This window comes from Primulina eburnea, chromosome 15 (assembly GCF_022965805.1).
Source record: "Primulina eburnea isolate SZY01 chromosome 15, ASM2296580v1, whole genome shotgun sequence".
NCBI lineage: Eukaryota > Viridiplantae > Streptophyta > Magnoliopsida > Lamiales > Gesneriaceae > Primulina > Primulina eburnea.
This window is the reverse complement of record NC_133115.1, coordinates 36,967,068-36,990,689: the sequence shown is the minus strand read 5'-3', so window position 1 is coordinate 36,990,689 and position 23,622 is coordinate 36,967,068. Positions and strand designations below refer to the sequence as shown.

The 23,622-nt window shown below is 32.7% G+C and overlaps 3 protein-coding genes and 1 long non-coding RNA gene across 4 annotated transcripts; 1 reads left to right on the top strand and 3 right to left on the bottom strand.

The window, feature by feature from the left end:
* Positions 1-2,025: 2,025 nt before the first annotated feature.
* Positions 2,026-3,961, top strand: LOC140815325 (F-box/kelch-repeat protein At1g30090-like). The gene has a single exon (XM_073174449.1). It carries the CDS (start codon positions 2,426-2,428, stop codon positions 3,698-3,700), a length of 1,275 nt encoding a protein of 424 aa, XP_073030550.1. The 5' UTR covers positions 2,026-2,425; the 3' UTR covers positions 3,701-3,961.
* A 6,258-nt stretch (positions 3,962-10,219) lies between these two features.
* Positions 10,220-12,862, bottom strand: LOC140815715 (dammarenediol II synthase-like). Its single transcript, XM_073174776.1, has 13 exons — positions 12,842-12,862; positions 12,596-12,680; positions 12,341-12,507; positions 12,060-12,248; positions 11,822-11,935; positions 11,611-11,730; positions 11,390-11,512; positions 11,211-11,309; positions 11,067-11,126; positions 10,884-10,930; positions 10,663-10,806; positions 10,387-10,564; positions 10,220-10,306 (listed from the first exon to the last, which is right to left on the bottom strand). The coding sequence occupies exons 1-13, from the start codon at positions 12,860-12,862 to the stop codon at positions 10,220-10,222; spliced, it is 1,434 nt and encodes a 477-aa protein (XP_073030877.1).
* Positions 12,862-13,360, bottom strand: LOC140815340 (uncharacterized). Its single transcript, XR_012114347.1, has 3 exons — positions 13,224-13,360; positions 13,050-13,139; positions 12,862-12,971 (listed from the first exon to the last, which is right to left on the bottom strand). It is a non-coding gene; the product is annotated as an uncharacterized lncRNA (long non-coding RNA).
* A 4,095-nt stretch (positions 13,361-17,455) lies between these two features.
* LOC140815328 (gibberellin 2-beta-dioxygenase-like) lies at positions 17,456-19,059 on the bottom strand. The gene is made up of 3 exons (XM_073174452.1): positions 18,494-19,059; positions 18,049-18,397; positions 17,456-17,960 (listed from the first exon to the last, which is right to left on the bottom strand). The coding sequence occupies exons 1-3, from the start codon at positions 19,057-19,059 to the stop codon at positions 17,709-17,711; spliced, it is 1,167 nt and encodes a 388-aa protein (XP_073030553.1). The 3' UTR covers positions 17,456-17,708.
* Between the last annotated feature and the right edge of the window lie 4,563 nt (positions 19,060-23,622).

Below are 23,622 nucleotides of genomic sequence, written 5' to 3'. Positions count from 1 at the left end.
TTAACATTTGTATTTTATGTATTATACAATCTATTAATTGACTTGAATAATTAAAATAATAATTTAAAACATTTTTCACACTTAATTATAACGTATTAAACCATTTTGATCTTGTAAAATTTTGAAACTTGATCGTAATGTTTCATCATGTTTCATGTTTTTTTAAATCTTGGTTATAAGAGAGCCAGAAACAAGACAACACAAAAAATATTAAAAAGAATCACAGTTAATTTAAACAAATAAATAAACATATTTTAATTAAGGTGTGGCTTAACTGGTCTCACTGTCAGTTCAAGCAACGAAAAGTATGCAGTGATTAAAAAATTTCATGTCATAATTACCGCAAAACCTTAATTGCTTTTGCTTATGATGACGATTGATCAATGAGTGTCGTTATATATACCACACCACCCCAATGCATCCCTTCGAATACATTTCAGGGCACGTTAGGGATTGACCTGTGGTATTGTTTGATGTGTATAAATCGGTAAGTTAGCCACCATTATTGAACCAGTTTAGACTGGATGTAGGGTTTGAGGAGCACAACAATAGATTCAGTGTTTGGGATCGGAGGTGACAGGGGCGCAGCCAGAAACTTTTGATTTGGTGGGCAAAAATTTTGTTGCGATTTTTGTCGTTATCTCGATATATTTGGTAAAGTTTTATCTAGATATAATAAATAATTCACCCAAAATAATTGCTCAATTTGACTACAACATACTCAAATAGAAATCACTGAATCCAAATTACTCCAATACTCATTATTTAATATCTAAGAACGTTCTTACAAAATATTCAACTCAATATTGAAAAATTAATAATAATAAAAATCCCAACACGCAATTAACGATAACATTAAAACATCACACCCAAATTTTATCAAACAAAATCATTTTTCAAATATTTAATACAGACTGAAAAAATTTTGGCCTAAAATTCTTGCTGGGTAAAAGGCCAGCTTTGCCCACACAATAGATCCGCCCCTTGGGTCATGGTTAGAGATTCTCAGGGCCGAGCGAAGGGAGCTTCAGCATGCAACATTAGAAATCATGGATCGGTAAAAGTAGCAGAATTACATATTATACGTTGTGAAATTTTGTCTACAACTTACAGGTATTTGTATCTTCTCCGACTCTACTGAAGCTATCAAGACATATTGGATCCCACTGCAGACTTGCGACCAAGTGGCCGGGACACTTGCGCTAGAGATACAAATTTTTGTGGATTTGAACATTTTCTTTTCTCTTCATGATTATATGCCAAGATTGGCAAACAGGAATGCTTTTTTTATATCATCAAATGTAGAATATTGGATTTCTAGTAACATTCCTACTTGACTTATTGTAATGCAAGACATTATGATTTAAAGCTATGAATATTTTCTATATAAAAAAAAATATTTCTTTCACATTGGCTTCAGTTGTATAATTACCTTCCTTCCTCTTTCATTTTTCAAATGAACGAAGTCTGAGATAATTAAACTGTTCAAAACAAGAGTCGATTATATAATATACGCATGCTATTAAATAGTGTCTTTTAAAAAATCTAGAAAAGTTGTCATAACTAATTATTCAAAATTTATTATATATATAGACTATAGTAAAAGATATGATAGTATATATATATATTTTTATGAAGTCCATAAAGAAAAGCATATATTGCTGGACCATGATTAATTATATTGGATGAAATTATTTGAAAAGTTATCCCAATGAAATGGACGATTGCATGTCGTATATTTGGTCATTTTGTAACAGTTTCAGATCTTTGAATAGATATTAACTGCATGCAAATTAAGATGCTTTATCTTGGTGCAGGCTGGATGTGTTCTGTACGCGGGCCGAAATACATGGAGGCCCAAATCAGCCCGCAATCAAAACAAGGGTGGGTCTGGACCTCATTGTTAATCAAATGATTAAATTAAATCCAGCTAAATATGTCAGAAAAATCACCCCTTTACCCTCGTTTCTTTGCGGAAGCCGATCAAGCTGTTCCATCTTTGTATTCTTATCTGTAAGTAATTGCTTGTGATTATATATATTTTTTATAATTTTCATTCCTTTGTCTTATCTGTTTTGTCTGTAATTTTGCATGCTGCTATGGGGTGTAATATCTAAGATATTGAAATCTTTCAACGATGGGAACATAGTACGAACTGGGTTTTGGAGATTATCAACTTATAATATTATTGCTGTGAAATGAATGTAGAATCGGTCATGAAAACTTTAAAGATCGGTAAGTATCGTACCATTACGAACCGAAGAGGATGAATTTTGGTTCCAAGGGCGAAAACAGTTAGTGTATTGTTTTTAAAGCTTATTTTTAGGTCGAATTTGGTACTATTTCGCTCTTTGAAACATTTATGATGCGTACTTATGGTTGATTCTGAGATTGTAATCTCCGATGAAATGAAATCTTGTTTGATATGTATTTTTGCTGTGCGTTTATTCAGTTAAGTTGGTTTTTTGAGTTAGGGGAGAAAGATCAAATCGAACAAATTTTGTCACGTCAAGCTTCGGTGCACAAACTGGGGGATTCTCAATTTACCATGTCTCCAAAATTTAGGTTAGCTGCGATGCGATCCAATGTGCTAGATCCTGATGTGGAATTTGATCTATCTGATAGTGAATGTTCTCTGATTCCGGGACTCCCTGATGATGTTGCTATTCTGTGTCTTCTTCGGGTTCCAGTTGATAATCATGGAGCCTGTAAGGCTGCTTGCAAAAGATGGTATTCGTTATTTGGCAGCAAGGAGCGTTTCTTTAGTTGGAGAAAGGAGCTTGGGTTTAATGATCCATGGCTTTTTGTATTTGCGTATCATAAATGTACCGGAAAAATTGAGTGGAAGGTTCTTGACCTTACCCACTTCTGTTGGCATACAATCCCTGCCATGCCTTGTAAGGACAAGGTCTGTCCTCAAGGGTTTAGGTGTGTTGCCATCCCACACGAGGGTGTTCTCTTTGTTTGTGGTGGTATGATATCAGACGTGGATTGCCCGCTTAATCTAGTTCTAAAGTTTGAAGTGTATAAGAATCGATGGACTGTGATGAAAAAGATGATCACCGCGAGGTCATTTTTTGCTAGTGGGGCCATCAATGGGATGATATATGTCGCCGGAGGAAACAGCTCAAACTTGTTTGATCTCAGTTCAGCTGAAGTCTTGGATCCAAAAAAAGGGATTTGGAAGCCAGTAGCTAGCATGAGAACAAACATGGCTGCATATGATGCAGCAGTTCTTAATGGGAAGCTCCTCATGACCGAAGGTTGGTTTTGGCCTTTGTATGTGGTACCTCGAGGTCAGATTTATGACCCACAAACAGATGTCTGGGAGCATATGGCCACTGGACTTCGAGAAGGCTGGACAGGCTCAAGTGTGGTGATGTATGAGCACTTGTTTGTGGTTACAGAGGATGAAAGAACAGAAGTAAAGGTTTACGATGGAGACTGTGATTCTTGGGATGTTGTAGAAGGACCCCCTTTACCGGAGCAAATTGGCAAGCCTTTCTGTGTCAACGGTTGGGAATGGAAGATTTACGTGATTGGTCAGAATCTTCATGTAGCTGTGGGCCATATAAGGAGGCTGAACTCAAGCACCGCAACTGATAAGAAACACAAATTTTTGGTTAAATGGCAAATCGTGGATGCACCTGAAACCCTTTTTGATCTAAGACCATCAAGTGCACAGATTATATTTGCTTAAGACTCGTTTCTTTGTTTTTATGTTGTGCTTGCCGCCATTATGATGCAGCATAATTATATAGGATTAATCATCAATGAGATGCAGTGTGTAGCTGTTACTTGCCGTGAAGTTGTCTGCATGTATTGGTTAGATGCATCGAGAATCAGGGAAACATTAGCAAATAGTTAGCGTTAGTTAGTAATTTTGATCGGTCACATCATTAACTTAATATAGCTTTTTATTGGTATAAGATCATGTGATTGATATTTATATTCCATTTTATTGGCGGTTTGGCTTCATAATATTTGATACTGCGCAACTTGTGTTTCAATGGCCTGAATGTTTTATGAATTGTGATCATCTTTATTAAAATATATATTTTAGGTATTCTTTCATTCCAATTAAGAAATTGAAAATTTTATCTTGGTCTTTACATTCAAGTTATTCGATTGTCATATCAAGCTACGAGCATCCAAAAAGATGGGGCCGAAATGTGCACCGAGCATGCGTAGCCATATAGGTTTAATTCAGTGGTCCTACATTTTCATGCCTATCTTCAACTATTTAATCAAAAATCAAATTGCATTTTACCCATACAAATATTGGCATTAAATTCAAAACCCATGAAATTTATGTAGATTTGAACGATGTCGATACTGATGATATTACCAGACTCTTGAGAATAAAGTATCGGGTTTTAATTGCTCTGTTGGTGGAAAAAAAATGCAACGAAATCAAGACAATGTTATCTACTTGCCAGCATTATTATGATATTTTGGATTCTGGGGTCGCCACTCGTGCTTGGTTCCTGCAGAGGGGGTAAAAAGTAAGAAAAGGATTTCTGATTAATCACTTTGATAGAAATCATATATAAGCGTGAGTCAAGGAACCAAAACCATACAAAATTTATGAATCCATCTATCAAATTCTTGTAAATCAGGACCCGTGAGAACAAAGCTGGAGGGAGCTAAAGACGAGACGTGCAGTTGTGGCTCCACCATTAATTTATCGGACCTATATAGAATTTATCACCATAATATAAAGCGCGTTTTGGGAATAGTCTAAAATGAAACTCGATCGAGCACTGCTGGTGATGAACATATATATATATATATATATATATATATATATATATATATATATATATATATATATATATATATATATTCACTAGAAAAATGCACGTGCGTTGCACGTAAAAAACTAAATTACTGAAAATATAGGTACGAAATTTTAATAATATTTAAATGAATTAAAACATGGTTATTAACATTTATCAACTGAAACAAACTAAGCCATAAAAAATAAAAATCATGACCATAGAAGGTATATAAATCAGAGAAAGTATCTTATCCACTTGACACACTTTCCAATATGCTTCTTGGTTGATTTTGACAACTCAACAGCTCTTTGTCGTAGTTTGTTATGATATACATATAATTATTTTTATATGCTCAACAAGTATCTGATCGTCTTTAACATCTATTATGTTATTTACAATCCTTATCCGGGATCTGACATGCTCGTAGTTTGCTTCTTTATCACGACATTTTTTCGATTTTCTATATTGTTTTTATTTGATAATCTTATTTTTCCGACTATTTTTTTGTTGTTAAATGATTTTTCAACATTTGACAATAATCAACTATAACTGCTAAGAAAAAATGCTTTTACTCGTGATAAGTTTTCACTTGTGACTAAAAGTATTTATAACCTATATATTCTTCAACAACATAACTAATGAATGATGTTGCACCTTCTTCAAATATTGTGATATTTGTGATATCATTTTTATATATTTAGTATCAATATTATCAACATATAGCTGTAAGGTTAATAAATTTTTAACAACTATTTCTCAATCAGTGTGAGAAAAATACTTGAATTTTTCCAAATGGCTATATCTTAGAATTGTGTCCTCATTTAATCTGACACAATTCAAGAAAGTCATCTTGATCGTCATTTTTTGGAAGCTTTGAAATAATGATTGCGAGCATCATGTCATGATGATGATATAATTTCAATCTCATTTGTTGCGTTTAGAACATAATATTATATTATTCATTGAAACAAAAAAAATTTTCTTCTATCGAGTTTATATTTTGTTTTATAATATTTTATATCTTGTGGAACGATATACAAAATTAATTATTGTATTTTAAAAAAGCTTGAGAAGAGATACGAATAATGTAATTAAGATATGCATATGAGATATCATTCAAATATATGTCAAAGTATTTGTCTTATTCAATATCATCTAATAATATAATCATTTAGATTTGATGAGCATTTTATGATAGTCAAAATTAATTTGATGAAATATTGTAGAATTTTATTTGAATTTCAATATTTTGCTAAGTGAATTTATTTGACGAGGATTTTTCTATGCTACCATCATATATGTTATGAATTAGCTAGTTAAACACTTTGACTAAAAAAAAGAGACAAAAACAATCTCGTATCACCTCGAAATATATCGAGATAATATTGGAGAAAATAAAGTGAAACTGACTCAATGTCTCAATAAAATGCACAAAATTGATCTATTATATTGTGTCAACAAAGTTTTAGAATTGTTCTCATACCATTATAAATAGAATGAGAATTATGCACAATTTGTTTTTTCATGTATTCTTTTTCTAAATGAATAATTTTTTCTTTTTGAAAAAAACTATTTTATTGAGAAATATTGAAATTTTATATGACATTCATATGTCGCACAACCATGAAGTAGCAACATAATCATTATATAGCACTTAACGTACACATACAATTCTTCAATTCCTTCTTCATTATGTTTCGTTGAAATTTAAATATGAATCATTCTTGATCTTAACATTTTGCTTTAAATATGATTTAATATATATGTATATGTTTCATGTTACTTAATTAGACCTAATTTCAAATATCTATAAAAAAAAAATGTGCTTGAATTATATCATACAGAAATTAGGACATAGTATGTAGGACCAAACGCTTGCCGCTTTACCAAAAGCTATAGCTAGTAGTAATGGTGCAACTCAAATCTTTTAAATCGCGCAGGAGCTCAAGCACCACAGTTCGGCCGCTCCAGCAAGCAGGGACAATTATTGCATCCAACAATCTTCCTCCCAATAATTGCACTCCTTGCAATCAATGGGAATCGAACCCGTGACCTTGGCTCTGATACCAATTGTAAGACCGATCGCTTGTCGTTTTACCAAAAGCTATAGCTAGTAGTAATTGTGCAACTCAAATCTTTTAAACCGCACAGCAGCTCAAGCACCACGGTTCGACCGCTCTACCAAGCAGGGATAATTATCGCACCCAACATAGTAATACACAACAGTATTTTTTTTTATTTAACATGTTTTTTTTTTCATCAATTATGTTTGTCAAAACTTTTTTGTTCAAAATTTGACGCATTTCGTAGACTATATGTATGAAAAACCAAGAAATTATATAATTCACAGAAACCATTTATTATTCTCTTCGTAGAACAGAAGACCCAAAATACGTGGCTTTGATTGATGTACTCTCATACTTATTTTTATATAAACAACAAGACACATAATATAATATCAGAAAAATCAATTACCGCCAACAATACTAACCAAAACGAATAAAAAAATCATAACACAAACAACCTCGATAAGAAAAAAAATTATAACTCAAAGTTTAAAAATAATTTATTTAGTACAATAACAAAAAAATTGAAGTATATACGAGCAATAAAAAGCATAAATCACTCTCAAATTAAATATTAACTCATATTATTCACAATTTGTATAAATTTTCCAATATTTTTTTCAAATAAAGAGAAGAAGCCTTATTAATGTCATCGTTTTATAGATATTCATTTCACTTCTTTAAAAAACACATGAAAAATGGTGCCTTGAAATCATAATAAAATCATTTAGAAAAGCAGCCGTAAAAATATAATACAAAGTCACACAATTTTTCTTAAACCATAGAAACATATTAGACTATTGACTAAATATATCTAGCAACAACAAAGCATGCGTTAACTTGTGATATAATTAAAATTTAGAATCATGCATAATCATTGAATTAGAGCAAAATCGCATGTCAAAAATCTACTGGATATTATATATTTTAATAATTTATCCATATTTGTCGTTCACCAGAGGACTCTTAGACCTACCAAATTTTGTAGTTCACCTATTATTTTCATGATAAATAATATTACAAAAATAATATAAGCAAGAACATAAAAACTCAAATTAAAATGCCTTCTATCAATTTAAGTAAAAAAAAATTGATTAGAGAAAATAATATTGTCTTAAAAAATTTAAATATTGATTTATAGACAGAAGTTTGAAAATACATTTACCCCAATAAATAAAAAATGTTATCTCTTGATATTATGAGACATAAGGTAAAAACGAATAAATATTTCAATCTTTTTAATATTTTCTAAGTCACTTCAAACTAAGTAATCTAAGCAAACAGAAAACATGCATTATGTGTTTAAAAATTAACAAAATATCTCAACAATAAAAAATTGAAAAATAATCGTTTTTGTTGGATATTTGATTTTGTTTTCTCTTTTCTTTGTGCAAACAAACAAATCACATAAACAATGCAAACACAATTACATGATCAATACAAAAGACATATAACAATCAAACATGTTAACGCTAGGGTAAAAAAAAAACTCCTCTCATTGCAAGAATACAAAATGATCAAATAGAGCATATTATTTAGTAATATTTATTTAGCAGCATTTATAAAAAAAATTGACTAAATGACTTAAAAACAATGTTTGAAATCACTTAAAGACAAATATTTCTCTCAATCACATATCTTTATTGACACTTAAAGAGTCTGAAAATATTTTTATTTTAAATGAGAGAAAGAAATTTTGTATGACATTAATATTTATAAATAATTTATTTTTATTCAATCCGACTCATTTCCCTTTGTCTTCCTGTTATTATTTGATGGCAATGTATAAATTTAAGTAACTAAAATTAAATTTAAAGTAAATTAAAATAATAATTAGTTTGATTGAGTTAAATACACTATTAATGATCTTATTAAACTAAGAAAAAAAATGAATTAAATAACACCATTAACATGACAAATTGTAAAACAAAAAAATAATATAATAGTAAGCTCACAAATGAAAGTCATATACTTAATAGATTAATAATAGATAATATATTATTTAGTAATATGTATTTAGCATCATATATTGAAAATTGATTTAAAAAAATATGTATTAATGATTATTATTAAATGAATGTCACGTTCATATATTTATATTAGTATAGATTAGTATAGATAGATATAGATAGATAAAGATTATTTGTAATGTTTTTTTCACAAAACAAATTTTAATCTCGGCTATTGAATTTAAAAGTTGAGTAATTAGTAAAATAAATAATAAAGATAAGGATTAAAAGTTTAGTGGTAAATAAATAATAAGGATAAGGACAAAAGAGTAAATGCATAATTGTAATTAATAATTAATAACAAGGATTGAATTTAAAAGTTTAGTAATAGTAAATAAATAATAAGGATAAGGACAAAAGAGTAAATGCATAATTGTAATTAATAGATAATAATAAAAATAAGGACAATAGAGTAAATTCACAATTCAATCTGTATATTTGTAATGTTTTTTTCACAAAACAAATTTTAATCTCGGCTATTGAATTTAAAAGTTGAGTAATTAGTAAAATAAATAATAAGGATAAGGATTAAAAGTTTAGTAGTAAATAAATAATAAGGATAAGTACAAAAGAGTAATGCATAATTGTAATTAATAATTAATAATAAGGATTGAATTTAAAAGTTTAGTAATAGTAAATAAATAATAAGGATAAGGACAAAAGAGTAAATGCATAATTGTAATTAATAGATAATAATAAGAATAAGGACAATAGAGTAAATTCACAATTCAATCTGTATATTTATATAGATATAGATTGGTAAATGTAGTGGCTCACGTGCACTCGAATATGCTTATTGGTATACACATCGATGTTTACACATGCTTACATTGCATCCTTGTGGATGAATTGTATGCACATGTATATAGAACATTGGATCCATAAAATCTATGGAATACATCTTTGGCTGTCTTTCTGCTGGGCGTGGATTTCACAACAAATCTTGGACCCTGTGTATTTTATTTACAGGCTTTGGGATGGCCACACACGTTTACGATACTCCCCGAGTGCCCATAGTGGAAAAATGTTTCTGTATTGGGCGTAATGCAGCATACAATTCTTCATGTAAACTCCAGTGATTTCCTGTATTTTTTATTATCATATATAAACTTCACTATTATGTTTTGTTTTTAAAAAACCGGAAGTTATAGAGATATCAAGTCAATTACCTGTTGAGGGAAATCTCCATCTTCCATCTGTGCGTTGATTAGCAACTTTGCTGCTTTGTGAAGGGGCGTGGGATCCCTCTCCGCCTGGTTTATTATAATCACTAGTCAACCATATGCAGGTATTTGTACAATTTTGGTTTAAAATAGTCCCCCTGTTTCCCTTTGAATCGGGTGACATCTAGGAAACCAGGAGTCTATACCTGCCCACCATACATGAGACCAAGCATTGCCCACGATGTCTGCACCAAATTTGTGCGGTTTCCTTCTAATGGTGTGTATTTCTGTACAAAAAAAATTAACTTATTCCTTGGAGAAATCGGAAATGAGCACTAAAAATATGTGAAACGATTGTAATAATTACCATGTTTGGGCAGGACTCAAGGTTCTCCCCCCATCCACCTTCTTCATTTTGTGTTGACAGGAAAAAGTTTACACCGTTACGAAGTGATTTGCTGTTTTCATATGTCTTTCCCGCGGCAGCTAATCCTCCCGACACAAAGAAAGTGCCATACAGAAAGCAAATTCCCCAGTAGCCATACCTGTGATTTGTATTTGGTGTTAGATTCTTGACATCCCAAGACTAATGTTTCTGAGAACAAATGTCGACAGAAAATGAAAAAAAGGGAAAAAGCCTCACCATGAGCCATCAGGCCACTGTCTTTCTTCAAGAAAGTGCAATGCCTTTGACACGGAGAACTCTATTTCTTTCTCCCGGTGGCCTGGATGCAGGCGCTTGAATGATACAAGAGCGTGGATAATGGAAGCAGTGCACTCCACATGCCTACATTAGGAGTAATCATATAAATACCAAAAAAAAAGTCAAAGAAAAACGGAATTAAACTAGGGATAAGAACTTACTCTTGCTCAACGACTATATCAGCAAAGAGTTCAGAAGGATTCAAAACCTGCACGAAACCAGGGAAAAAAAATGTTACCCTGTCACACAATCGTAAATTCTGTCATTTCTACAAGTCCTCCCTTTTTGAGGTCTTTTGGTTTGCACCTGAATATCATGAGTTTTTTTTTTTTGAAAATGCTTACCTGCAAATATGGCTGTGGAACTGGGGGTTCCCAGATAGCAAATCCACCGGTCAAAGGACTCTGGGCAAATAAAACAGAGCTCAGTTGTACTAATCACCAAGATTTGAGTGCACAAATTCATTCGTGTATGACAAGAATTCATACTTGTAAATAAAGAATCACGTTCACAGCTTCATATAGTCGCTCAACGTCAGGTTTTTCTCCTGAAATTTCTGTTGGCATTTGTGACAGCAAAAGCAGACACTGCTTAGAGTAAAAATATCAAATTCGGGTCAGCTTTTATATTCCTGATCATGCTAACAAAAAAGAATATTTGGACACACCTTTAGCGCTTCGGCTGTGCAGTCTGATACAACCCATCCCTGATCTTGATCAGAGAAAGCCCATGCCCCTTTAGTAAAATGCCGATACATGGCTTTAAAATCACCTTTTGGATTTTCTTTTATCTACATGATTCACAAATGAGATTAAATCCAGGACTTGAAAAAAAAAAACCTTTAGGCAATATTTTATCACGTTTCATCTTTGGTTTCTTGAGACGAACCTGAGACTCTTTAATGTAGAACTGAGCCTTCTTAAGACAATCTCCGAATTCCTCCACCATGCCAGTTGCAATTACTGCTTGAGTGGCTAGAGTACAGTCCCATATTTGACTTCCGAAACTCTAGTGTAATCAACAAAATAAAAATCCTTCACTGTTATGTTTTACTCCTACAAGAAAAGTTTAATTGATATTTGGTATGTATTTTCCCTACTTGCATTTTCATTCCATCTTCTGCAAGCCAAAGGTAATCTGGAACCCTGGCCAAGTGATGCTTAAATTCATCGCAATTGGGATCGTGCGCCCACCAGCACATCATTTGCAAACTCTGGATCAAGGCAACCCATTCATATGTATATGCATGTAATAAACACCCTGTTCTTCCATGAAATCCATTGAATATTTAAGAAGGAAACTAGGGAAAATTTTGTTCAAGTGATCGAAAATATTACTTTTTCTACACATCCAATGGTTATATAACGGCTCTCCTCTGATCCATATCTCATATATTTGATGGTCTTATCCAGAGCCTTTTGTCTAATCTTGTTCAATGGCCATCGCCTCATTACCGGCTCGGTAAAATAATTTAGGGTATCCCAAAGCAGATCTTGTACGAAGGTGTGAGGGTAGTAAACATCTTCCTGCGTTGAAAAGTAGAAATTTTATAAGGTAACCCTTTCAATTTTAAAAGGAAATTTCAGATCTTCTTAACTTATGCAGTCTAATCCCCCACCTTACAACAATCATGGCGTGCATGGTTCCAGTTTATCTGATCATATGGCTTAATGTGAATCTCTTGCCTGATGGACATTACCAGGTCCGTGAGTGGTCCGTGGTACTTTCTACCGTATAAATATGACATGGGCATATACGTTGTGCGACAATAACACCACATTTTTGCTGCATTTTATTGAAGAACACGTGCTTGTTAGATTACAGAAGAACAGATTTTTCTGATAAAACGACACATGAGTCCGCTCTAATTTACCTGGATGATAAGGAAATATTGAAGGGAAAAGCCAGAACTCAGCTGGGAGCGGGTTGCAGCCATCCCAGTCGTACACTCCAAGGACCTGATACAAGCAAAAAAGTTGGGATTATGTTCATCTTTTTTGTTCCTTCTCCGATTGTTCGTTTGTTATTATAGGCTTATTGGGATTTCTTGTTACCGAAAGGTATGTCTTCCCCCAGGAAGGAATTCCCGTGGCGCCACCATTATCGAGGATCCACTTACGAGCCCTCGCCACTGCACCATTTCCACTGTCAGCTCCTTCTCCCAGTAGACGTATAGCGACGTAACAAAGTGCCGATCCTATCATTGTGCTGTGTCCTTCAATGTAAAATCCCCATCCGCCATCCTCGTTCTTTATGTAACAAGCACCAAAATTTATGAAGTGCATGCAATAATAATTAACAAGGATCTTGATTCGGGGCGAAGATACCTGATGATTGTAGATGTAGCGGATCATCTCCTTTTTGTGCTCAGGTGTCAAGTGCGTGTTGATTGCTCCACTTATGTATAAAGCAATAATCTAATGTGACGGAAAAATACATGTTAAAAAGTTAAGTTCCCCGTTTCCATTTGAATTTAGTGAAGGTAAATTATGGCTGCTTACGAGGGGAGGAGTGAAAAACATAGGGCCAGCATTTTCAGCCGGCCAGTGGCCGTCGCTTGCTTGCACGGCCCGATTCAACCTCAGAGCTTTCTTCACAGCAATGGTTGCTTTTTCATACGTAATTTCCTCATTTTTTCCTACTCGAACAGGTGGTATACTCATCAGGTCAATCCCACTTTCCTTTTTAAGCTGTTGGATAAAATTCGATATTATTTCTTGGAAGTCAATATTTTATGTACACGAGTGTTCGGGGCCAATCCAACTGACATAAATACATACATACATAAATATACCTGCATCCTCATGAACAAATCAGCGCATGAATGAAACCCCTTCTTTCTGTTCTCAGCGAATTCGTCACGAGCCTTTTGAAATTCTTCGAGCTCTTCCGGAGTTCCCCCATTAGGATCATACTCCCAGATTTGCCTGCCTACAAAATTATTGGTGCTATACAAATACGGGCCGTGGCCTTCAGCAATCTTGAGCCTCCACATTTTTCAATTTTATTCTTCTGCAATCAAATGATAATCAACATGCATGATTATTCGTAAATAAAACATTTACATAAAAATCTAAATTTATAGTGAACGTTGATTTTTTGAGATTCTAATGGTTCAGCATGAGAAAGGGTTTTGATATATATAACTATATGATTATGGGAATGAAATAATTATAGTCAACGTTATTGAAATCTGTTTTAAATGTTGATAGAATTCAGTAAACATCGAATCAGACTTATTTATTATTATTATAATAATTGAATAGTCAATGGGTCGATATGAAACTTATAATAACTAAATCATACTAATTTCCTATCTATAGAAGGATGATAAAAGTGAATGTGTTAAAAGAAATAAATTGTAAGCCATGAATATATAATTCAACCATAAATTCTTGGCATGTAAACAAGATTAATATATTTCTTTAATTGGTGTATTCACCAATTGAATTAGCTAGCTACGCTAGACCATACGCATTTGAGCTCGACATTCTATTGATTTATGACAAATTTAATCATGTTTAATTAAATTAATGATATAAATCAATGATGATTACGTATAATAAGTAATAAAGCATGTTGGGGGTGGATCTGCGCAAAAGTCAAAGCGCTGTCTCACAAATTTCTCAAACTTCAGACAGACATCCTATAATGAATTTTCAACTATTCGAAAAATATCAATAAATCCCCACAAGAATATTTTTATTTGTGGTCATTCTCCAAAAAGATATTTATGCAATCCATTGGCCAATATTTTTTTCTTGTCTTAAAATTGATACAAAATATTGAAATATAATACTTATTTATAATATTTGAGTATATATCAATTTTTTCAGATCTATTATTAATTAATATATGATATTTAAGTACTCAAACAAGTGAAGAATAAAAAATCTTATTTTTGTATCAAATCTAAAACAGTTGTGTTCAAATATAATATATTAATATCATAATTTTAATCTTTTGTGCCATTTTTCATTTATAAAAAGATATGCAAGGTAAGAAGTGCAAAAAAAAATTGTGTGAATCAAATAGTGCATGAACATTTTTTCGTGAGAGTTGCCCATTTTTATTTCACAATAGAAAACACAAAGTGTGATTGTTTTTCAAAAAATAACGACACTAGGACCGTCCGTGGCTGTGGGGAAAAAATGTCAACTTCGACTGCGTTGATAAATGTGATAATTATGTGGTTTGATGAATTTTTCTAAAAAAATTCAAATTTTGTATGTTTATAGTCAATTTCAGGATACAACGTTCTAAATCAAGAACTAACAGAGACTAGTCGAGTACCAGATTAACTTTATAATGTGAAATAATATAATGAGCAAGTAATGGATTGGATACATAACATGCATGAATGATTGTATATCACTTGCATGCATTTCCACTGAGATCATGAAGCAAAATAATATTGGAGAATATTTTGAGCTGAGGTACACGTTTTCACATATATATAACTTCATATGCATAACACTTCATTACTTGACTTATAAGCTAAATGTAATATTCCACTAATTATGAGCCAGCTCATCACTACGTAGTTTTAATCCGGCCTCTGGAAAACAAGGTCACATTCAACGTGTCTAGGGGCTTACTACTACATATGACGTCGAGATCACCTTCCTGCAGATCGCTTCATTTGGTACGATATATAATCGCAATTGCAACTTCGTCATTTCAAGATTTATGGCATGACATTTTTCTCCTAGATTCTGGAAGATCTCGATCAATGTAGAACTATCAGGAATCGAAATCAAATAAATCCCATTAAGAAACCTACAACTACCGACAATGTCGGCCATGAATATCAATCAATAAACTAAATAATGGAACAATAAAAAATTCCACTGGCAGTAACAACTAGAGTAAAAAATACAATAGATTTCGAATCATTCAATTGCAACAATTATCAACTGTCACAACAATGAATAAGCCAATTTTCGAAAATGCAAATGTAAAATTTATCAGCTATTATTCAATGTTCGATTCTAAGATACAAATTTGGAACTCTACTATTTCAGAAATCGGAACAATGAGGGAGAGTTCAATTTCAATAAATGGATTATTTTAATAAAGATGGAGAGGTAGGGCGTGAGTTGAAAATGTCATTGGTACGTACGCAGGGTTTACTATTTCAATCACTACTGTTCAAAATAATCTTTAACCTTTATAAATTGCCAACAAGCATTTAATTATTTCATGACCACGATTTCCTATGAATATATGGCACATTTGAATTTGTAATCTTCATTCTTCGTTCCACACCCATTTTTGTAATCTAAATTATTTGACTCACATGCCATGCTATTATATGCTCTGCTCCACCTGTTAAATGAAATAATAATAGTGATAAAAAATTTTTAAAAAAATTATGTTTTTATTCTTGTATATTTGTCTCTTTGTAATTTTTTGATAATTTGTGTTGTCAAATTATTGTATTTTTTATAGTTTAAATCATTTTTTTTAAGTTGTGTCGTTGACTCACGTGACACTGTTGTGGTACAATGTGCGTTTCTTTAGTAGATAGAGAGCAAATATGCTTAGGCTTACATATATGGTCTGTGAGATAATAATTTTTTGGTGGGACTACATCAAATTTATTGCAGGTTGCAAACCAATTATATGTTATCATAATGTACATTATTACAAGTACGTTAAAAAAAAAACAGTACCTTAATTGTGAGCCACAATAAGTTTCCATAAATAAAGTCTTAAAAGAAAGAACTTTCACTCACTTCTTTCAATTTTTTTTCTTTGAATATAATATTAGACATGCATGCGAATATTTTTCAAATTAATACTATAAATTATACCATGTCTCAATCGTATTACAGTGAAATTAAAGAACTAAATCTGGATAAACAAATATGACAATTCATAATTTTGAGGGGCTCAAGGTCAGTGACCCCCATCCTCCAATCCCGTATAACCTCGTAGCTAGCCAAATAAAAAATTATAAATTCATTTACTGTTAAAAAAAATTCAAAGGACATTTGCTCTAGTTGTAGTGTACTTTTATAAGCCAAATAATGATAACCTATAAATGAATTTAATGATTCCGTCCATGTTTGGCAATATTCAAATCGAGAAAAAATATATATAGTGGAACTGTATGTAGTAGTTTATTACGATTGCTGCAATATTTTTTTTCTAAAAAATTAATAAACCTGGAATATAGAATTGTTAACGTGGCAACTAGGGATTTGACCTAGTGGGATCGAGACCCACCAATTCCCCGTAAAAATGACGTGGAGAATGTTGAAAGAAAAGGATGGAGATGGGAATCGGGTACCCGTCGAACGGCTAAACTATGTATGTTTGGTGTAAATGATTTGTAGGAATCTTGGACGTCGTTTTCCAAAGTATTCAAATTCAAAGAAAGAAAACCCAATGAACGGCCGTCATTAATTAGTTATTTATTGGTAGCTATACTTTTTCAATTCAAGACTATGAAATTATGTATGTATCGCTAGCCAGCTTGGTACGACTTTGAATAATTCACGTACGCAGCCAGATCGCTTACTTTTTGGAGATGGTCACCGGCCCGTCATTTTATTATATAATAATATGCTTCTACAAGTATTCATCCGAGTTTTATACTCAGAGTCAACAAAACCTGCTGTAATAATTCAGATTTTCTTTACTATTACAATGTTTGTCAACATAAATAATAATAATATGTATTATCTTTCGTGAAAAAATAGTACTGCTGGCGCGCAGAGTCAAAAATGAAAGATTAATGCCCCACTGCACCACATCCAAGGCTTCAAGTACGTACAGATCGATAATATTTGCGAAGGTATAATATAGTAGTTGCCTGATTAAGTGAGTAAACAAAGGGATTAATTACTGAACAAACCTAGCTAGCTAGCTAGCTGATATTTTCCACCTTACCCAACCTTAATTGATCTACTCAACCTGTTCTTGGGATTAGAGTTTATGAGAGGCTGTTTACCATTTAATTTGCCGTACAACGCGACTAGTTAGTTGACGGTAGATTTCTCGAAAAGCTTGAGCCTATTATCACCCAATCTTGTCTTGTAAGCTGATTTCTTGTATTCAGACCATGTGAATTCTCTATACAAACTTTCTTCACCCTCCTCCATTAATGAAGATAAAGGTGTGATCTTTTCGTTCAAAGGTGGCCCCCCGAAATATATCATCGATACCCTTGATGAAGAATCATGTGCCAAAACCCTGTGCTTTACACTTTTAAACCTGCCGTTAGTCATCACCTGCAGCATATTTGCAGTTTAATTAATTATAAGTCATTGATATGATTAAACAATATTGAAATCAAATATATATAATATTATATTATACCTGCAATGAATCGCCAACATTGAAGAAGAAGGAGGAGTTATCGGGTGGGACAGAGACCCATGTACCATTGCTGAGACAAATTTGCAGGCCTGATGTGTTGTTAGATCTTCCAACAGATATCATTTGTGGGTCGGTGTGTTCTCCGAATCCAATCAAATTTAGACCACTCAATGCTCCGAGATGTGGGCATGGCGGATAGTGATTTAGCCTGAAGCAAGAATCACTCCTCTCATCTTTTATTACCTTACTCAAAGTGTCCCTCGCCTCAATCTGTAATTCTTCAGCTATCATTTCAAGAACTTTACACACCATACTTTTCACCGCTGAAACATACTCATTCGCTAAACACCTGTTGCAGCAAATAGCTAGGTTAGCTTTTCTTCACACAATTAAAACAGAAACATGCAAAGAGAAATCGAGAATTTGTTTTCCATAATTAAGTTACCTTAAGGTTTCTGAAATTCCAGGGCAAATGACCTTGGAGTTCTGAGAAATTAGTTCGGGATTTGTGCAGAAAAGAAGATACTCGACCCAGCCCACATCGCCATTGGGTCCAATCTGCTTGTTCCCATAGCCGAAAGGGTTAGGAGGCCCTGATTTATCCTTCTCTGACTGGGTTAATTTGAAAAACTTGACCGCTTCATCTTCTAATTGGTTCAGAAACTCCATGGAAAACCCATGATTGATCACTTTAAAGAAGCCGAACTCTTTACAGGCTTGGACTATGATGGTTTTTGCATCGGGTTTTGTGAGGTCAACGATGGGAATCTCCGTGAAAATGCTGGACGGGGGCTTGCATGTTCTGATTATGGGTAAATTATCAAGAAATAGCTGTGACAGAGCGACCATGGTTAGGTAGTCGATCGAATTGGTTTGCTGAAAAGAGGGTTTAAACAGAGAGAGACGATAGCCAGAGGGGAATATGTGTGAATGTAATTGGGATGTGTAGTTTGATGTTGGGGTGGATATATATATATCTGTAAATGGGAAAATTTGTGAATTATGATGCATGAAATAGATTAGAGCACAGAAAAAGGCGTACGAAACTATAGAGAGACATCTGGCATTGTGCGTAAGCAAGGAGATTTATAGGATCGAGGGGGGATTCCTCGTCTAAAATGATTAAATCAAGAAAAGTGGGCTTTAAAAAAAAAAAAACTTTTTCAATATATTATTAGATTAAGTCTCTCGTAAGACGATATCACGAATTTTTATTTATGAGACGGGTCAAATCTATCGATATTCACAATAAAAAGTAATAATTTTTCATTGATGATCCAATAAAAGATTCGATCAACAAAATTGATATATGAGATCGTTTCAAACAAATTTTTGTGTTATTATTATTATTTGTGGTGGCGTTGTAAATAAAAAACAACAAATATATACTGATTATAACTATAATTATATAAATAATACAACAAAATAAATACGAAAGTCCCCGTTATAAGAGAATAAAATATGTTGGCCGTCTTTGTATTGGACAATGTGTTCTTTACAATGTTTCGAATAACTGAATTGAATCTAATCTGTTTTTTTTTTAAATAAAATAAAAAATATTATCTCAATGATTTCTCCTTAAATTACGACATATCCCAAAATAAAAATCCTAAAAGTATGATGACTAGGTAAAAAACAATAAAAACCTCTTCTTCTTTTTGAACAAGTTAAAAGCAATTGTTTTGGAGATGAAACAAACTAAATGATCAACCTTTGAATATTATATAACAATTGTCTGGAATAAGATAATTCGCAGAGACAGATATTTCTCCTCTCTGTTATCATGTTGTCTTTTGAACCACATTCTAAGAATGATATGACAAATTCAGGTCAAATTTTCAAAGAAGCATCATACAACACTCAGATTCCCGATTTGGATTACTATTCGAATATTAGCTGTGTACTTTCTGTATTTAAAACTAAAGAACAGAGTAAAAGGTAGCCGTCTAATTCGAATAAACAAACCACTTTTTTTCTTTAACGACGTACAAGGGTTTGATAAGTGCATGGTGTATGAATCTTGACGTGATCTACCCAAGTCTGATATTATATTGTTCATTCAAATTTCGCGATCTGCATTCATATATTTTTTTGAAAAAAAAAAGTGCGTGTTTCATGGTGTTATGTGCATTATTTGTTAGCGATTGTCGTTAATAAAAAAAAAATAAATAAAATTGTTGTATACTAGTATATATTTCTTTAAACGAAACCCAAATGAGTTGACTGGGTGTTATATATAATGATTCATCTCATCACATAATTAAATGAGTCAACTAATAAATAAGTTTGCACGTGAAGTTGAACGAGGTTTTATTTGTCCCAAAACAATGCATTTGAGAATACATTTAATTTAGTGAATGGCCGGTTGGATGCCGGCTTCGGTGCTAACTCGTTGTTGCCCATTATCGCTACAGGTCATGTCCAATCGGGAACGTCGGATTATTAATATATATGTATATTCCCTAGAGGTGAATATAAAAACGTAAGTACGTACTTTGACCTAGACAGGACATCGTGACCGCGTACCAATTTAGAGCATATTTACTATTTTTTAAAAAAAAAAAAATTTGCTGCTAATACCCGTAGAAATTCATGAATTAATTATTCCTGCAATTAGAAATAAGGAATGCGAGCGATTCGATCCTCTCCGTCCTCTTCCTGTTCCTAATTGCTTCCCGATAATAATATATTTTACTACTTAGTCCAGTGCTAAAACATGTCGAATTTCGAAATCCTAGTTACCTATTACTGTTTACTTCTCACATCCAATTCATTAAAATGATAGAAGCTTTAATTCAAGTGCTTTAAATCTTAGGCTTTCCATGTGCCCAATTATTTAGAGAGAGACCCAATCATATTGATATAACAAAGGAAAAACTTCATTAAAATTATCTCGTATGTCAATTTGTTGAGACAAATCTTTGACTCAACCTGATTCATTAAAAAAAATTATTTTTATGTTACAAGTATTATTTACCACTTTATATATGAATCGAATACACTCGTTTCACAGAAATAACAACGAAAAAATAAAACAAATAAGACTAGTTATAAGCATACGATTGTAATTCAAACTCTATTCTAATAGAATAAAATTCCCTCTTTGCTTCAATTCCCTATCTTCCTCTCGAGCTAATTTATTAAGGAGATTAATGATGTCTAAAGGAATCAAGGATTTAACAAGACTAGATTTAAAGCCATGTTTAATTTCTGAATGCAGATCACTTTTCCCCGTGGGGCCTAAAACAATAATGTCTCTGAAATGGGGTGGTCAATGTCGGAAGCAGGCGGATAGGGATGGTGAAGGACACATTTTAAAGGACAATTATATATAGCTAGCTTCACCACATCCACTTCTCGTTTTTATATACAATTTTTTAAAAAATCAAAGTGAATAATAAATGTACACTGCAGCCTGCAGTGTTTGAAAGATGGGCCTAACGCTTACGTGCCGGCTGTTTTACAAAATTTATCATTAGTTCAAGAGATTAATTACATCATCCATTAAACGTAGATGAGTTGGAGCATAAAAGAAGTTCCATCAATAATTTTTCCTATTCATTTGATATTAATATGAATTGCATTCGCTCTTTAATTTTTTTCAATATCCACTGCTTTCATACCGTCACATGGGATTTCATGTATATCTTTGCATTTTGTCATTTTTCTTTCCAAAATCTAATATTAAGTGGGTCCAACAATGGACTGTGTTTTTGGGCTGAAGATAATAATACAGCCCTACCCAAAAGCCTATGGGATAAAAAGGCCCACTAGGCCTTCTTTTATCACTCTCTGCCCCAGTGTACGACGACATTATATCTCATCCGGATTCCTATGGCGGCTGAAGCAGAGGAAGAGCATGACACCCGTGTTCCGTGAGATCGACCATCGCGTGTCGTGTGAATACCGAGGTTCGTGGATGACCGTCGGCTGATGAGGGTCACCCTTGCTGATATATAGTGGCGGAACCACAAATATATATTTACTCAAGCTGGAATTTTTTAATATTTTGATTTAATTTATCCGAACTAATATCATATTATTTCAAAATTATACAAATTTACCTATATATTTTTTTTAAAAAAAGTGAACCAGTAAAAGAGCATATGGCTCCTCCCTGCTGATACGTCGATCGAAGACCCGAGTTCTGGGAACATCACGTTCGCCACCAGTACTGGGATTTCCAGGTTTTTTCCAGGCTCGGCGTTTGAATAGGAAAGAGTAGTTGATGGAATTGAACCAATGGAATTAATTAATAAATTTGAGTTCTTTTGGATTTGAAGAATAAGGAAAATTTAGATTATTTTTGTGAGCACGTACACTTTTTCTGTCTCATCTTTATTTTTTTTCCCCCTTTTTTTTGAAAAACATATAATACAATGTTTGAATGCTGCTAAAAAAAATAAAAATATATTTAATTTCTCCATGTTTATAATATGGAGACTTTTATATCTATCACGTAAATTTATGAAAATCCAGGTTGCATTAATTTGTGTGTACATTAGATTCACGTGAGAACGTACGTGGATGAGTCGAGTCCTACCAATTAATGCAACTGGTGCGCATTGATTTTTGTAAAACATGCATTTAATTTAGCAATTAAATATATAATACTCTCAGTACTTGCTAATGAGATGTTACATAAGAACAATACTCTAAAGATTGTGGACATTTGTAAGATTAGTTATTATTTTTTAGCGGACTTATGTTATTAAATAATCATGCACCCTAGATAATTGAAATTTCTCCCACCCCCCGTACGTGCCTAGTCTCACTCCATAGCTTGCCATACACCTTAATTACTTAGCAAGAGATATATCATGTCTCCATCAGAACCACCAACATTAACGCAAAAACTCACTGATCGAAATTAAGAAGCCGTATGCACCTACCAGTCAAGATTACGTACATTAGGAGGAGGGAAGACTCGAACTCAAGTCATTGCGAGTGACACACCAATTGGGTAATTAACCTTTGCAAAGTATAAATAGTACCGCTGCTTTAATACAATATTATGTATTGCAAATTAAGGAATTACACTTGCAACTCATCTATTACTCGATCCAATATCCTATATAAAAGTTTGGAGTACGCTAGCTTGTGCTATGATTCTTCCGTCATCATCATAACAATATTTGGCATACTTCAAAATCGATCGATTCCGCCGTGTAGATCGGTCAGACCTTACATACCGTATCTCACTTACCACGTGATACTATTGTTAATGTATTCGTTATTTAGACATTAACTTTTCCAATTATATTTTAATTTGTATGAAAAACAAAATAACATACATATTTGAGATTGATAAAGCAGTTATTTACATATGAGGTGTTCAACTACGTACGGATTGGTTCGTTTGCTAATTTGTGCATAAGATTTGTATTTGGAAAAAAAAAAAAACATTAGACTTAAGTGTGAACATTTATTTGATCATAATTTTTTTTTTCAATTTAGGATTTTTTTTTTAGGATGATGATTATGTTTATTTGGACCTAAATAATTAACTCTCTATGTAATTGGAATGTTAACAAAATTTACAAGTATTTCAAACAAAATATTTGTATATATATA

Coding starts and splice junctions, on each gene's coding strand:
- LOC140815715 (XM_073174776.1), bottom strand. CDS start 12,862: ATGGTGCAGTGGCGAGGGCTC. Junction 11,936..12,059: donor CCATTGGATGTGTAGAAAAA/GTAATATTTTCG, acceptor GCCTTGATCCAG/AGTTTGCAAATGATGTGCTG. Junction 11,513..11,610: donor TCTACATTAAAGAGTCTCAG/GTTCGTCTCAAG, acceptor TGAATCATGTAG/ATAAAAGAAAATCCAAAAGG.
- LOC140815325 (XM_073174449.1), top strand. CDS start 2,426: ATGTATTTTTGCTGTGCGTTTATTCAGTTAAGTTGGTTTTTTGAGTTA.
- LOC140815328 (XM_073174452.1), bottom strand. CDS start 19,059: ATGCATCATAATTCACAAATTTTCCCATTTACAGATATATATATATCC. Junction 18,398..18,493: donor GGAATTTCAGAAACCTTAAG/GTAACTTAATTA, acceptor TTGCTGCAACAG/GTGTTTAGCGAATGAGTATG. Junction 17,961..18,048: donor ATGTTGGCGATTCATTGCAG/GTATAATATAAT, acceptor AATATGCTGCAG/GTGATGACTAACGGCAGGTT.